General features: G+C 47.7%; 1 protein-coding gene across 4 annotated transcripts in view; it reads right to left on the bottom strand.

Annotated features, from left to right (window-relative positions):
- AGAP1 (ArfGAP with GTPase domain, ankyrin repeat and PH domain 1) overlaps nt 1-18,039 on the bottom strand; it is a 578,830-nt gene that overhangs the window by 59,857 nt on the left and 500,934 nt on the right. For 2 of the 4 annotated variants that reach the window (XM_075317477.1, XM_075317475.1), the window contains one exon: nt 11,691-11,765. The exons of the other annotated variants lie outside the window; for them this stretch is intronic. In XM_075317477.1, coding sequence (XP_075173592.1) covers nt 11,691-11,765 — 75 coding nt within the window. The remainder of the gene's footprint in view (nt 1-11,690; nt 11,766-18,039) is intronic. 4 annotated transcript variants of the gene reach the window in all.

Below are 18,039 nucleotides of genomic sequence, written 5' to 3'. Positions count from 1 at the left end.
AGCTGCAGTTTCATCTACCACGTCTCACAGTTCTGAGTGCTCCCCGCTAATCCTTCCTCCCCCATCCCTTCTCCATAGAGTTTAAAGAAGCTAATGGAACACCTTTCATAATTACGGTATATCAGTAAGTAGACAATCTTCGCCAATTTTTTATTTAAATAATATAGAGAAGCGCAAGCCTCATTTATTCTAATGGCCAAAAAGAGTATTAAGAATCTGAGGACCCTAGAACAGGGATGTTTGGGAGGCACCGATTTGTAGAGGAATTGAACTTATAATTACACACAAGTGATACTTTACGAAGAGTATTTCCCCCCCACTGAGATAATACTGCATTGATATAACAAGCCTCTAGAGAGCAACTTGTGATATTCTTATACCGTACATTGCAGTAAGGACAGCACATTATCCAGAACATAGACACAAACAGAACATCTCGAGGACAGCCATACTGCCGATATATTACACACAACCTGCGGAATACACGAGAACATGTATATGGACGCACACAAGAAATGTTTATTGCAGACAGATGAAGAGGTGAAGCCAGTTCATTATTCACCTACACGTCCGATACATACAGTGTATACAGGGCTATCAGAAACTGTGCTACGTGGTGGACAGATCTCGCCAAAAACAATACAGCTTTCAGCAATGGACAAGCTCGTTAACATGACATGCCCATCTCTGTCTCCGCTGACCATTGACACCAACAGGTGCTGGAACAACTTTACACACTGAAATGATCAATGAAGATGGATGTGGGAAATCACATAAATCACTGGGACATAAGACATAAATGGATAACTACTCAAATCTGGAATAAGAGGGGTTACAGAGACTCTTGTTTTGTTTCTTTAACATCTATTCACGTCAATAAGAATGGATCATGCATAAATGGTATTGCCCAGCCCCAGCAAATATGACTATTATGGGCTCGTCTTGGGCTCTATGCAAGTCCCAAACACCAAATCCCAATCAATGTGTTTTATTTTATTAAAAGAATCTATAAAAAAGTTAAAAAAATGGCCTTCAAATGATATGGAAAAATGGTATTCCAAAATCCTTTTCCCACAGTTTGAAATAATGGCTAGTCTATATCTAATCTATATCTGCTACCAGGGCTGTGGAGTCGGTAAACCAAACCTTCAACTCCGACTCCTCAATTTCTCTTGCACCGACTCCGACATATATTGCTTATAGTTAGGTGAAAAATGTATTGTAATACATGAATATGTGTATGTGAACATCAGACATTTAATTATTTTTATGATACAATAATTAAGATATTTGGATAGAATATAAAATATATTTATTGGATACAACTTTAGAACACAAAAAACTGTAATAAATTGTAAATATGTAATACACTATGTAATATACAGTAGGTTACATACATATCTTGTGTGCGTGTGTGTGCGCGCGCGTGTGTGCGCGCGCATGCGTGTGCGTGTGTGTGTGTGTGTGTGTGTGTATATATATATATATGACATTGTATTACATTTTAACAAATTTACTCGTTTTTTATGTTCTAAAGTTGTATTCCAATAAATATATTTTATGTTCTATCTAAATATCTTGATTATTGTATCATAATAATTAAAATGTCTAATGTTCACATTGTACTACAATACATTTTTCACTTAAATATAAGCATTATACTAAATATTATTTAGTAAAATATTCAGCACATTCTGCATTGCACTACTGTCCCCAATTTATTATATATTTTAGGAGTCGGAGCATTTTATACCGACTCCACCGAAATGAGCTCCGACTCCACAGCCCTGTCTGCTACATATATCGGTCCCCATTGAGTGCTGCCCCTGATGAACCCATGTGTGACCTTTCAGGTGGGAAACGCGTCGGGCTATGATATATGAGCTAAGTATCAGCCATCAGGCGATCCCCATTATTTTTCTTTTTGTGGCTTGGTAATAATGTTACTACCGTATATGTTTAAGCACACTGTTGACAGATTCAGAAATTTCACCCTGTGCCTTTTGAATTGTATTCTAATAATGTGGTGTCAATGGTGTCCAGTGACATCTGGGCACTGCTAATTGATAGGTGGCTGCATTGATGGTCCTCTTACTTACCTCGCCCCTGATCCTCATAGGGGCAATTGTATGACTTCAGGCCCATTTATTTGGTATATTTATGCTGCATCTGGGGTGGTATATTTAATATTAAGAGGGCATCTACAGGCAGGGCCTCTCACGGTGTATATTTATATGCTCGTCATTAAGGATAGCAGCACGTATTAGCTTAGTGCAAGGTCTTTGGAGGGTCAGCTGCCGTCGAGCAGGGGCGCCATATCGTTTTATTAGGGTGCCAACCTCCGCGGACAGGAAGGGAGACACTAGGGAATTTGCCCTGTGTCCCTTTCTGCTTTGTGTGCAATATAGGTTTATATATATATGCTTCTATATATGTTATATATATACACACACATATACACATATATATATATATATATATATATATATATATATATATATATATATATATATATATATATATATACACATACATATATATATACACATACACACACACATATATACACACTAGTATTTGGTGTGTTTGCAGTTTAAAATAAAGTTATTATTTTTAAAGGGTTTAGTGGTGTAAATAGTGTTTAATACCCTTGTTATATCGTCCTTCGGTGTTATTTGATCTTCGGAAGTCCAACTCCCCAGTGATCTGAGAATGTATTGAATGGAAGTGCACATGATCAGCCTCTGCTCCATTCATTGTCTATGGGACTGTCAGAAAATTCTGGCTACCCCATTGATAGTGAATGGAGCGGAGGCCGAACATATACACCTGCACTCCATTCAATACAGGGCTCTGCAGAGCTCTGCTCTCGGGAATCGGAGCACCTTTCTATGGATAGGGAATAGTTTGCGATTTGGGGCATACCCCTTTCAAAAATGGTTACATTAACTGGCTTGTGCGCAAGTGTGAGATTGAATAATGATAATATTAACCTTATTAATATTTCATACTAAAGAACCCAGAGGTATCTCTATTCTCTCACCGGGAGCTGGGTTTTACTTTTTGGGCCAGAATAGGCTGCAATCACATTTGCACTATTAATAAAAACACCAATAATGACACCACCTGATGGACTCCATTTTTTTTTATGGCTTTTTTTTTCTAAAATCTCCAGCAGAGGCTCTTAATGTGAATCTAGCCCTACTTCTGCTGAGAATTCATCCTGTTTGCAGCCCTCAGTGCCACTTTTGGAGCCATCTCCTTGTATTCCCCATAGGTATGTGGATAATAAATGTTGCAGGTTAATCATGAAGCTCATTCTATTGCTCTCACAAGAATCACGCGGGATTTGCAGTCTAATTAAAATCAGGATCTTTTGTGCTACATTAGAGGGCATATTACACAGGGCGAGCATTCACTGTCCTGTCAAGCAGGTCTCACCAATAAGGAAAGCAGCCTGGAGGAATATGCACAGCATGTCACCTGTTCCCTTCCAGCAATTCCTGCATCAAACAATACTTTGGCAGATAAAGTGTTAAGCCATGGGGAGGCAGAACTAGAAACCTTAAATAAATAAAAATCCAATCTTTTATTAACCAAAAGGCGGCATGACGAGTCCCCCAACCGGGATCCAGCAAGTCAATTTGTGACCCCTGACCTCTCTGACCTTTAACAAAACGGCAGCCTGCGCATGCAAATGGCGTCCGCCATAAGAGCAGCGGGGGAGAGACGGGGGGAGGGCATCAAGGCTCAGGAACGAGAGAAAGACGCGGGAGAGTGGAGAAGGGAGAGGGGGGGAAAAAACAAAAAACAAATTAAAAAGCTGTTACTTAAATGTCACAGAACACAATTGTTTTTGGCTACAGATCATTACACCTGATACGAACACATTACACAGACACACACAACCACAGACACTATGTGAGTGTATATGAAATATATATATGTGTATAAATAATCCACTATATACCCATACACACCGATACATACACATGTAAATATACACACATTACTGCTCTATGGGCACAGTATACATCATTACACGTCTGTACGCCTGGAGGTATACACGTCCGTCCATATACCCTGACAGCCCCCATTCACACATACAACTTTCCATCAGGGCAGATGTAACCTTGTCTTCCTCTCTTTTATCCCATTGTGTCATTGTCCTTTTTGTTATCATTTTCTGTCATTTTAGGGGTCTATAGGTTCCCTGTGGCCGCTTCAATAAGGGTACTGTCAAGAAGAGTACGAATACTGCCACCACCAAGGTCACATCTTCAGTAACAGATTTCTGCGTCTGGATTAAGACACTTTTCACTTGTAAATTAAGTCTCTATTTTAATGTTTTTGGTCTCTTAGGGTACCTTCACACTTAGCGATGCAGCAGCGATCCGACCAGCGATCTGACCTGGTCAGGATCGCTGCTGCATCACTACATGGTCGCTGGTGAGCTGTCAAACAGGCAGATCTCACCAGCGACCAGTGAACAGCCCCCAGCCAGCAGCGACGTGCAAGCGACGCTGCGCTTGCACGGAGCCGCCGTCTGGAAGCTGCGGAGACTGGTAACTAAGGTAAACATCGGGTATGGTTACCCGATGTTTACATTAGTTACCAGCGCACACCGCTTAGCTGTGTGTGCAGAGAGCAGGGAGCCGCGCACACTGAGCGCTGGCTCCTTGCTCTCCTAGCTGCTGTAAACATCGGGTTAATTAACCCGATGTGTACAGCAGCTACATGTGCAGAGAGCCGGAGCCGGCAGCACAGGCAGCGTGAGAGCTGCAGAGGCTGGTAACTAAGGTAAATATCGGGTAACCACCTTGGTTACCCGATGTTTATCTTGGTTACAAGCTTACCTCAGCTGTCAGACACCGGCTCCTGCTCCCTGCTCGCTTCATTTGTCGCTCTCTCGCTGTCACACACAGCGATCTGTGTGTCACAGCGGGAGAGCGCCTTTGAAGAAAACGAACCAGGGCTGTGTGTAACGAGCAGCGATCTCGCAGCAGGGGCCAGATCGCTGCTCATTGTCACACACAGCGAGATCGCTAATGAGGTCACTGCTGCGTCACAAAAAGCGTGACTCAGCAGCGATCTCGGCAGTGAGCTCGCTGTGTGTGAAGCACCCCTTACACAGAGCAGCTGATAAATCCTACCAGACTGGGATTATGTTATGCGGAGCCAGTGAATTAGCTGCAACTCTCACCATCAGGGTTACTATACATGTCTCATTACAGAGCATTATTACTGGAGTGTGCTAATGACCTGTGGATAATGATGGGACATCACAATGCATTACCTAGTGCCAGAATTCCTGACGTCAGACATGTAGAAATCACCAAATGTTTCCCCCAAAAGGCCACAGCAGGGCCGAGGTCACCAATTGTCACTCAGTGTCACAATCATATATATTATTATATATTATTTTTTTAAAAGGGGTGGTCCACTACTTTTACATCAACGGCCTATCCTTAGGATAGGCCATCAATATCTGATAGGCTTTAGTCCGACACCCTGCATCCTCGCCGATCAGCTGTTCTCCATCCCGGCGGCAGCAGGTAGCCTGGAAATGCCCAGTTCTGGAGCTGCTCCATCTTCTGATAGCAGTCAAGGCTAGATACTGCACATCCATCTCCTATTGATTAGATTGGGAGGCGAATGTGCAGTACCTGGCCACGGCCACTCTCAGAAGACTGAGCAGCTCCAGAACTGAGCATTTCCAGCCACCAGGACCGAGAACAGCTGATCAGCAGGGGTGCGGGGAGTCAAACCCCGACCAGATATTGGTGACCTATCCTAAGAATAGGCCATCAATGTAAAAGTAGTGGACAACCCCTTTAATAACGTACTAAAGATTTATTAAAATGGTTTGCTATACTACTGGTGATCTATTCTTATGCTAGGTCATTAAAATCAAATAAATGGGAGTTCACAACCCGGCATACCCACCCATCAGCTGTCACCAGCTCTGCCAGTGGCCAGATTTAAAATGTTCATCACAGCTCCATATACTGTTTAGTGGCCACTGCTGGTATTGCAGATCTCCCATGTATCGTGAATTGTTCTGGTCTATACACTGTTTAGTGGTTGTGGCTGGTACTGCAGATCTCCCATGTATGGTGATATATGGTTGTGCTACATACACTGTTTAGTGGCCACTGCTGGTACTGCAGGTCTCCCATGTATGGTGATGAATGGCTCTGGTCTATCTATGTATCTATCTATATATATATATATATCTCTAAATCTCTATATATCTATCTATATATATATAATTGCCTTATTCTGTCTGTCTGTCTGTCTTGCTCCAAAATTGTGTCCTTACGGTGACACAAAGCGGATTGGCCGCTGGCCTCGCCATGGCCCCGCCCCCCCCGCACGGATTGGTCGCTCGCCCTGGCTCCCCCCCCACACGGATTGGCCGGCCGCTCGCACAGGCTCCGCCCCCCACACGGATTGGCCTCTCACCCCGGCACCCTGCACGTATTGGCAACTCGGCCACGCCCCGCCCCCCTCACGCAATGCACGCTCGCTCTGGCCCCGCCCCCCGCACGCATCCCCCGAACTGACACGGAGACACGACTCCCAGGTGAGTACTGTACCCCCGGAAGCCCACACCAGCATACGCCGTCAACCCAGCCGACACATACCCTCGCATTGCTGGGGTTTGCCGCCGTATGCTGGTGTGGGCTCCTGTGCGAGTGGGGGACGGGATGCGCTGGTAACCATGGTAGCATAGTTACCAGCGCATCAAGGTCCTGCAGCGGCGGAACATCCACACGCACACACAACAACAGACATACACACACACACATCAGATCACACTCACTCTCACACACACCTCACATCGCATCCACACACTCACAGCATCCGGAGATATCGCTTGCTTCTCGGCCGCGATACTGTGCTGCAGTGAGCTTCCAGGACCTGCCGGAGGATCACATGGCCAGAAGCATGTGGTATCTCCGGATGTTGTGAGTGAGCGCGTATGTGCAATATTGTCAATGTGTGTGTGTGTGAGTGTATGCGATCGGGTGGGTGTGAGTGTATGCGATCGGGTGGGTGTGAGTGTATGCGATCGGGTGGGTGGGTGTGTGTGTGTGAGTATGCGATCGGATCTGTGAGTGTTGGCAGAGGAGCACGGCGTGCTGGAGGAGGCTGGGAGGAGAGAGGCTGATCCTGGGGAAGGCTGGGAGGGGGAGGCTGATGTTGGGGGAGGCTGGGAGGGTGTAGGCTGATGCTGGGGGAGGCTGGGAGGAAAGAGGCTGATGCTGGGGGAGGCTGATGCTGGGGGTGGCTGGGATGAGAGAGGCTGATTGCTGGGGGAGGCTGATGCTGGGGGAGGCTGGAAGGAGAGAGGCTGATGCTGGGGGAGGCTGATGCTGGGGGAGGCTGGGAGGAGAGAGGCTGATGCTGGGGGAGGCTGATGCTGGGGGAGGCTGATGCTGGGGGAGGCTGATGCTGGGGGAGGCTGATGCTGGGGGAGGCTGGGAGGAGAGAGGCTGATGCTGGGGGAGGCTGGAAGGAGAGAAACTGATGCTGGGAGAGGCTGATGCTGGAGGAGGCTGGGAGGGGGAGGCTGATGCTAGGGTAGGCTGGGAGGAGAGAGGCTGATGCTGGAGGAGGCTGGGAGGAGAGAGGCTGATGCTGGGGGAGGCTGGGAGGAGAGAGGCTGATGCTGGGGGAGGCTGGGAGGAGGAGGCTGATGCTGAGGTTGGCTGGAAGGAGAGAGGCTGATGCTGGGGGAGGCTGATGCTGGGGGAGGCTGGAAGGAGAAAGGCTGATGCTGGGGGAGGCTGATGCTGAGGGAGGCTGGGAGGTGGAGGCTGATTCTGGGGAAGGCTGGGAAGAGGGAGGCTGGGAGGAGAGAGGCTGATCCTGGGGAAGGCTGGGAGGAGGGAGGCTGGGAGGAGAGAGGCTGATGCTGGGGGAGGCTGATGCTGGGGGAGGCTGGAAGGAGAGAGGCTGATGCTGGGGGAGGCTGGGAGGAGAGAGGCTGATGCTGGGGGAGGCTGGGAGGAGGGAGGCTGGGAGGGGGGAGGCTGGGAGGAGAGAGGCTGATGCTGGGAGGAGAGAGGCTGATGCTGGGAGGAGAGAGGCTGATGCTGGGAGGAGAGAGGCTGATGCTGGGAGGAGAGAGGCTGATGCTGGGAGGAGAGAGGCTGATGCTGGTGCAGCATGGGGGATGGAGCACGATGGGGAGTGCGCAGCATGGGGGATGGAGCACGTTTGGGAGTGCGCAGCATGGCGGATAGAGCACGTTTGGGACTGCGCAGCATGGCGGATGGACCACGTTTGGGAGTGCGCAGCATGGCGGATGGAGCACGTTTGGGAGTGCGCAGCATGGCGGATGGAGCACGTTTGGGAGTGAGCAGCATGGTGGATGGAGCACGTTTGGGAGTGAGCAGCATGGCGGATGGAGCACGTTTGGGAGTGCGCAGCATGGCGGATGGAGCACGTTTGGGAGTGCGCAGCATGGCGGATGGAGCACGTTTGGGAGTGCGCAGCATGGCGGATGGAGCACGTTTGGGAGTGCGCAGCATGGCGGATGGAGCACGTTTGGGAGTGCGCAGCATGGCCGATGGAGCACGTTTGGGAGTGCGCAGCATGGCCGATGGAGCACGATGGGGGGTGCGCAGCATGGGGGATGGAGCACGATAGGAGGTGCACACCTCCCCCCAACACACACACACACACACACACACACACAACACACCACACACCACACACCACACCCACACTAGGAACCACAAACACCGCCCTACACAGACACCCACACACACAGACAACGCTGCACACACACAACACACAAACACCGCGGCATACATAAATATACGCACATACCACGCAACACACACACATTGCACAAAACATACCTCCCCCAAAAACACACCACACCCACACAAACCACGCAACACACACAACGCTACAGACACACAGCGCTCCACAAACAACGCAACACACGCAACACAGCTCTCACCCCCCGCCACACCCAGACAACACCCAGAACATGTACAGCGCCCTACACAAACACTTGGTAACTACACACAACAACATCTATCTATCTATATATATATATATCTATATATATATATATATATATATATATATATATATATATATATATATATATATATATCTATATATATATATATATATATATATATCTATATATATCTATATATAACAAAAATCATACATGAACTACACAATACGTAAATTCTAGAATACCCGATGCGTAGAATCGGGCCACCTTCTAGTATATATATATTTGCCTCATTGTCTGTCTGTCTGTCTCCAAAATAACGTCATTACAGTGACAACCGTCGCCACACCGCGCGCGCTAAAGAGCCTGCCACTAACGGCTCAGCTAACAGCCCGAACTACGGGCCGACAGGACGACGCCCAACACTTTTCCCCGCACCCACACGGAGCCAGACTCCTCAGTGAGTGCTGCACCCCCGAGAGCCCACACCAGCAACCCAGCCGACACGTACCCACTGCTTGCCTCCGCCCCCGCACACATTACCCCACTCGGCTCCACCCACCCCCAGCACTCCGCCGTCCACATGTTTACACTGAACACACACACACACACACACACCTGGATAGTCACCTGTCCCCAGCCATGCAGTCCCCGGCACTGACGTCCTCAGCGCCATGGCCCCGCTCGGCTCCACCCCCCCGCACACATGGCAAAGCTCGGCTCCACCCCCCCCCGCATGTATACACTGAACGAACACACAAATACACCTGGATAGTCACCTTTCCCCAGCCATGCAGTCCCCAGCACTGACGTCCTCAGCGCCATGGCCCCGCTCGGTACACCCCCCCCGCGCTCCGCCCCCAAACAGATTACCCCGCAGGATGGGGGCACATGTCAGGATGGTGGCTGCACCACGATGGGGGCACATTACAGCATTAGCATGGCATTACAAGCCATGGACATCATTAAACATTAGACTCCTCTATTAAAACTGTTCCTTCTGTTGTTTGTCATTTTAAAGCCAATAAACAATTATAAGAATACTAAATTAAACCTAACCCATCCAGTCCATTCATTACCTTATTATTCAGTCTGCTAACCTACATACACATTCCAGACTACCCGATACGTTAGAATCGGGCCACCTTCTAGTATACTAGAAAGTGGTTGTGGCTGGTACTGCAGATCCGCCTTGTACGGTTCTACTCCATACACTGTTTAGTGGCCGCTGCTGGTACTGCAGATCTCCCATGTATGGTGATGGTTGTGCTTCATACACTGTTTAGTGGCCGCTGCTGGTACTGCAGATCTCCCATGTATGGTGATGGTTGTGCTTCATACACTGTTTAGTGGCCGCTGCTGGTACTGCAGATCTCCCATGTATGGTGATGGTTGTGCTTCATACACTGTTTAGTGGCCGTTGCTGGTACTGCAGCTCTCCCTTGTATGTTTCTGCATCATACACTGTTTACATTCAGTTGCTGGAGCAGGTGATCACTGCTGATCGGGGTGGATGTCGGATGTAGGAGCCCTCCTGATCAGATATAAACTACCTATCCTAATGATAGGTCATGAGAATCATACATGTGGAAAACCCCTTTAAGCTTTTGTGAGTTTCTCAGCTCCTACACAGTAAAAAGATAAAGCCCAGGATGTTTGGACCTCACAAAGTAACCCATATAGAGCAACTATGACTTTATACTCAGGTGCTGGCTAACAGTGCAGAAGACCAGCTAAAAACTGAAATCGGTCCAGGTCATGAATCAGAATATTTCGTTATACACCATTCTCAACCTGAAATGATAACACCCTGTTTACACAGATATAATATATATACTGAATAGATCTTGAGGACATGAAGGGAACCTGGCATATTGAAAATGGCATGTGACCTGCAGGCGGGATGATATAGCGCAGGAGGAGCCGATGAGATTGATATTCATTTTTTGTTTGAAAAGTTTCAGTAAAACTTGGATTCTATTAATTGCATAGGAGTCCAGTGGGCGGTCCTATTCAGTGATTGACAGCTTACAAGGAAGACTCAATCACTAGTAGGACCGCCCACCGGACTCATCCGCATACAAACACCAGGGATTTCATATTATACTGAATCTTTTCTAACAAACCTATGTCATTCTGCTCAGCTCCTCCTCCTCCTCTATGCCACGACGTCCACAGATCAGACACTATGGGCAACGTGACAGGTTCCCTTTAAGGTTTCATATGACCAACCTAAAAAAAACACAAAATATCCGTGAAAACATGCACTGCACAATACTCCATCCACTGACAGAATGGCCAAACGTACATTAAGGCATGGAGAAGCCCTATGCACGTTTTCCTTAGACACACTGGACCACCACCACTAATGAACGCACTGCTCAGAAGCATGATTTTTGCATTAATGCAATTTCAAGCCAGATGTAAGAATTTACAACAAAGGTTACAAGGACGTCACAAGTACATGGGTATGAAGAGGCGGCGGCTCGCTACGTATGGCCACGGTCTATCACTAAGCAGCATACTGTTTGGCACAGGGTATGATGCGGCAGGCACATCACGAGATGAGAGTAGCTGAGGAAGGAGGACATAAAACACCAACAGAAGAGGAAGCGGTGTGATCAATGGGGGAAACATGCAAATAAAGTATAGGAGCACATGCAGAGAGCAGGGTCAGAGGGGGGCCTCAGTGTGGGGCACGTGTTACCTTCTGTGTTGGCGTTGCCGCTGTAAACATTTCGCAGGCTGCCAACACGGTTTAGTTTCCATGCTTTGCGTTTAGCTGCATCCAGAGAGCAAAAGGGAAGGAGAAACGGAGAAAAAGAAAATAAATGGGGAAAAAGAAAGGAGAGAAGGATAGAAAGACAGAGGGGGCCTTAGGACTTTGCTAGGGGTATCAGAAGGATTCCTGGTATAAAACACTGGTTAAATCTAAGCAACCTTATACATGAATACAAAGTTAATGATGATTGCCCTCGCCCTCTACACGAGGACGTGTACCCATGTGGCGGCACAGGCACACTTCTCATGATTCCCAACGCAAAGTCATACACAGAGATGAAGGGTTAAAACCCGCGCTGCTGTCCACAAGGAGAATGCTGGTGCTTGAAAAAGTGATTTTATTCAACGCGTTTCGGAGTTGAAAACTCCATCAGGATAATCACATTTCACAATCGCTGTACATACAAATACAAGAAACTTATAAAATTTTTTTTTTTTTTTACACAAAAAAACCTTTAAATTTAACAAATGTAGTCACTATTACTCTACATGATCTGACACTAATGATAATCTGATGGACGCTGTTTCTGTACACATACAGTCATGGCCAAAAGTGTTGGCACCCTTAAAATTGATCCAGAAGACTAAGTATTTCTTCCAGAAAATTATTGCAATCACATACGTTTTATTATACAGGTTTATTTCCTTTGAAAAAAAAACCCAGAGGAAAATAAAGGCAAATTGGATATAATTTTACATAAAACTACAAATATGGGCTAGACATAATTGTTGGCACCCCCAACCTAATACTTGGCTGCTCACCCTCTAGAATAAATACCTGAAATCAATCGCATCCTAAAACAAATCAACAAGCTTCTTGCACCTCTCAACTGAAATTTTGGACTCTTCTTTTGCAAACTCCTCCAGGTCTGTCATATTGGAAGGCGCCTTCTCCCCCCCAGCAAATTGGGCAGGACAAAGTTCTTGGCTGCTTTGCAAAATTGTGAGTACACAACTTTGTTTCAAGCATGTGATGCTTGTTCAAGCTCACCTGTTACAAGTAACATGTGTGGGCAATATGAAAATCACACCTGAAACCAGATAAAAAAGGAAGTTGACTCAATCTTTACATTGAGTGTCTTTGTACGCCTCACAAACATGGAGAACAGGGAGAGAGAACTGTCTGAGGACTTGAGAACCCAAATTATTGAAAAATATCAACAATCTCAAGGTTACAAGTCCATGTCCAGAGATCTTGATGTTCCTTTGTCCACAGTGCACAACATAATTATTACGTTTACAACTCATGGTACTGTAGCTAATCTCTGTGGATGGCAGACAAAAACTGATGAAAAGTTGCAATGCAGAATAGTCTGGATGGTGGATAAGCAGCCCCATTCAAGTTCCAAAGAAATCCAAGCTGTCCTGCAGGCTCAGGGTGCATCAGTGTCAGCGCAAACTATCTGTAGACAATGAATGAAATGAAACACAATGGCAGGAGACCCAGAAAGTCCCCACTGCTGACAGAGACATAAAAAAACTAGACTGTAATTTCCAAAAATGTACTTGAGCGTAAGGCCGCTTTCACACGGCGACCCTCTCCTCGTTTCGAGGTTCCTTCAGGGTGTCCGTCCAAGCGCCCAGCTAAACGGGTTTCAGACGTATGCGCCAACGAGGCCACTGACTATAATGGTGCAGAAGGAGTCACTGTGTGCTCTGTCAAGCACAATTTTCGGAAATATAACCCTATTGGAGGTGGACACCTAGACGAAGTCTACTATGTCTTGCTGTCTGCCTCCAATAGGTGTATACTACCATAAACGAAAGAGCACACAGTGCACCATTATAGTCATTGGTCCTGTCTGTCCATATGTCCAAAAAACATTTTGCAGGGGGTTCAGACGGAAGCCCTGATGCGACCACTGAACGGGAAGAGGAACGTAGTGTGAAAACATATGTAACTTCAAAAAATTTAATGGGAGATGTACATCATTTTCTGGAACAATTTCAAGGGTGCCAACAATTTCGGCCATGACGTTATAATTCAGAATATACAGAATGTATATACAGAGCAAGATACAGGTCCATCTCACAAGGTGTCACATTTTATGCTCTAAATCAGGAGTCCCCAACCTGTGGCTTGTGGGAGCCACATGTGGCTTGGGGACCCATGATGTGTGGCTCGCAGCTGTCTGACAGCCTGGTGCACTAGCACGAGGTCCAGCAGACCACTATGAAGAACACATCTGCAGATGGTGACTTTTGTGAGCAGCCCCACATAGAACAGCAGCTTTGTATGGGGTTAAGGTAGGAACTCATGGATCTTGATATACTGTCCCCAGTGAGATTTTTGTGGAAAAGCTGTGGCTGTCATTATTCCGATAATGGGGGTGCACAAAAAAGACGATTAAAAAAAAAATGGGGGAAAAATCCTGCCCACCCACTACTGGAAGTGATCTGTTTATGGCTGGTTGCATGTGGACGGAGACCCGAACTGCCCAATTAGTGACTCCCATTGGGGTTCAGGTCGAATTTGGGTTCCAAGCCAAACTTAAATTTAGGCTTAATCCGCCGATCCGAACTTCAATGGGTCCACTGATCTCTAGTGATTGACAAAAAGACATGAAAAGGAGGAGGAAGCTGACAATAGCAAGTATGAAAAGAGGGACAGCAAAGAAAAATACTTGAAGTTCTGGTTGAAAAGTAAGGCCATGTGCCCACGGGCGCTCGTACCTGCGGATATATTCGCAGGTACGGCCGCATGTTTCCCGCAGCTGCCCACCGGCATCTGCAGCTATTTTTAGCTGCGAGTTTCCAGCGGAATAGCTGCGGGAGACATGCGGACTTTCACGCGATTTACCTGCGGACGTCCCGGCCTCTCTCTCTATAGCGGAGGGCCGGGATCTCCACAAGTAAATCCGCATGAATAATTGACATGCAGTTAGGTGCGGCTGAGGGATCTCCGCAGGAGATTCTGCAGCCGCACTTTTCGCAGCGTGGACACAGACACTCCCCATGTTACCCTATGCCTGTACATGCTAGAACCTGCGGATTTATCTGGAAAATCCAGAAAAATCCGCAGGTTTTCCGCGGCAAAATCCTCAGCAAAAAGCTCCCGTGGGCACATGGCCTAAAGGTTTGGATTACTATAGAGGTAATTAGCGGGAGAGCTCGTAGGGGCCTCATCCAGACTATTACAATATTGTGTGAAGTACCAGGGATGACTCCTGCAGCTCCGCTGCCTGCAACATACAATTATAACAGCATCTCAAGGACATTGATATAACTGAACATTGCAGCTATGCTGCATGGAGACACCCCAGCTCCCAGACTGGAACAATCTTTAAAATTCAGGTGTTGCGATCACGTCATTGCACCGTCTGCGTCATCCAGCAGGAAGAGGCCTGAAAAGGAAACAGCGATGGGTGGGATTGTCAGGAGATGACCTTTTATTTATTATTTCTCGGTTTATGAACACAGTGCACAGTGGATATGTGGATATTTGGAGGAGGACAGTGGAAGGCGAGAGGAGGACAGCGGCTAGTGGAGGGCGAGGGGAGGACAGCGGCTAGTGGAGGGCGAGGGGAGGACAGCGGCTAGTGGAGGGCGAGGGGAGGACAGCGGCTAGTGGAGGGCGAGGGGAGGACAGCGGCTAGTGGAGGGCGAGGGGAGGACAGCGGCTAGTGGAGGGCGAGGGGAGGACAGCGGCTAGTGGAGGGCGACGGGAGGACAGCGGCTAGTGGAGGGCGACGGGAGGACAGCGGCTAGTGGAGGGCGACGGGAGGACAGCGGCTAGTGGAGGGCGACGGGAGGACAGCGGCTAGTGGAGGGCGAGGAGAGGACAGCGGCTAGTGGAGGGAGAGAGGACAACAGAGGATAGAGGAGGGTGAGAGGACAACAGTGGATAGCAAAGGGCGAGAGGACGACAATGGATAGCGGAGGGTGAGAGGAAGACAGTGGATAGCGGAGGGCGAGAGGACGACAGTGGATAGCGGAGGGCGAGAGGACGACAGAGGATAGCGGAGGGAGAGAGGACGACAGTGGATAGCAGAGGGCGTGAGGACGACAGTGGATAGCAAAGGGCGAGAGGACGACAATGGATAGCGGAGGGTGAGAGGACGACAGTGGATAGCAGAGGGCGAGAGGACGACAGTGGATAGCAGAGAGCGAGAGGACGACAGTGGATAGCAGAGGGCGAGAGGACGACAGTGGATAGCAGAGGGCGAGAGGACGAAAGTGGATAGCAGAGGGCGAGAGGAAGACAGTGGCGGGTGAGAGGGGGAAGTAGACGGTGAAAGGAGAACAGTGAAAAATGGAGGGTGAGAGGAGGATAGTGGAGGGCGGGAGAGGACAGTGGATGGTGAGAGGACAGTGGATAATGGAGGGCGAAAGAAGGGGAGTGGATAATGGAGGGTGAAAGGCGGACATTTGAAAGAAGCAGTGGATAAAGGAGGGCAAGAGGAGGACAGTATAATGGTGGGTGAGAGGACAACATTTGAAAAAAGCAGTGGATAATGGACGGTGAGAGGAGGACAGTGGAAGTCAACATAAAAGTCTAAAGCAGGTGGAGAACAAACAGACCAAAGATTAAACTACATAAGTTATTGCTGGAGAGTAAGGGGTACTTCACACACAGCGAGATCGCTACTGAGATCGCTGCCGAGTCACGTTTTTTGTGACCTCATTAGCGATCTCGCTGTGTGTGACACTGAGCAGCGATCTGGCCCCTGCTGTGAGATCGCTGCTCGTTACACACAGCCCTGGTTCGTTTTTTTATTGTTGCTCTCCCGCTGATAAGCACACATCGCTGTGTGTGACAGCGAGAGAGCAACAATCCTGAATGTGCAGGGAGCAGGAGCTGGCGTCTGACAGCCTGCGGTAAACTGTAACCAAGGTAAACATCGGGTAACCAAGGTGGTTACCCGATATTTACCTTCTTTACCAGCCTCCGCAGCTCTCACGCTGCCAGTGCTGGCTCCTGCTCCCTGCACACGCTAAGCTAAGCGGTGTGCGCTGGTAACTAAGGTAAACATCGGGTAACCATACCTGATGTTTACCTTAGTTACCAGTGTCCGCAGCTTCCAGACGCCGGCTCCGTGCAAGCGCAGCGTCGCTTGCACGCCGCTGCTGGCTGGGGGCTGGTCACTGGTCGCTGGTGAGATCTGCCTGTTTGACAGCTCACCAACGACCATGTAGCGACGCAGCAGCGATCCTGACCAGGTCAGATCGCTGGTGGGATCGCTGCTGTGTCGCTAAAGTGTGACGGTACCCTTAGTCAATTGCAGTAGATAGGGCAATGCATTAGGGAAAAAAAACCTTGTGTGACACTTTGTGTCCTTGTTTTCCTTGATTTCCAAACACTCAAGGGCCATGGGAACGAACAATCAGCCCCTGAAAGGCGCACAAGAGCTGATAAAGTGACAATAAATGAACCAAGTGAAAAAAATAAAAAAAAAATAATGTAGACTCCAATGGGGAAAAAGGAAATTTATGCCTGGGGCGGACATGTCATTGGTGCAACCTGGGCAGGCGCACAGGGGCCCAAGAGGTCAGGGGGCCCATTTCAACCTCCAAAGTTGGTGGAATTGTGCATTTTTATGACTTATTAGCCTGGAAAGGGCCTATTTATAGTTTTTGCACAGGGTCCCTCTTCTATCTGTGTCTGACACTGAAGTGGAGAAATGGAGCCGATATCGCAGGTGTCGGAGGTTTGGAGATAATGTACTCTGGTACTTGCTGGTAGGTGAAGAAAAGGAAACATAGGGACAGAAAATGAAGGACTAATAAAACCATGTGTGAAGAAGGGTAGAGACACTCGAAGGATGGAAAGCAGTAACAGATGTGAAGGCTATATGCAACCTATACCAGATGTGAATAGTAAATGGTCCTTTTTTTTGCATCCATGGATCCTGTTTAAAACCGAAAACAATTGAGGCCATAAAAGATAGCAAAACATAGTCCTGGAGACTGTTCACTGAACATGACAGGAAATTCTTGCCTTCGGCCCAGCAAACCTTAAGAATCTTCACACTGTTCTTTGTGTAACACTGAGACGCATCACATTCCCAGTATAATACAAAAACACCCCAGTTCATCTAAAAAAAAAAAAAAATACACACAAAGACACACAATGTCCTATGTATAATAGACAGACACTCCGCTCCGTGTATAATACAGGCAGACATGCTGCTTGGTATACAATAGATGTAAAACCTCTTTGTGTATGATATGGAAACACAAGAGGAGAACAACTGTGTTTAAAGGGTTTGATAAAGTGCACGTTTTAAGGAGATTGCTGCTGTCACGCAGATGCTGCGGTTATTGGTTCATCTATT

This window comes from Anomaloglossus baeobatrachus, chromosome 7, assembly GCF_048569485.1.
Source record: "Anomaloglossus baeobatrachus isolate aAnoBae1 chromosome 7, aAnoBae1.hap1, whole genome shotgun sequence".
NCBI lineage: Eukaryota > Metazoa > Chordata > Amphibia > Anura > Aromobatidae > Anomaloglossus > Anomaloglossus baeobatrachus.
The sequence above is the reverse complement of the archived record's forward strand: the minus strand, read 5'-3'. Positions and strand labels throughout refer to the sequence as shown.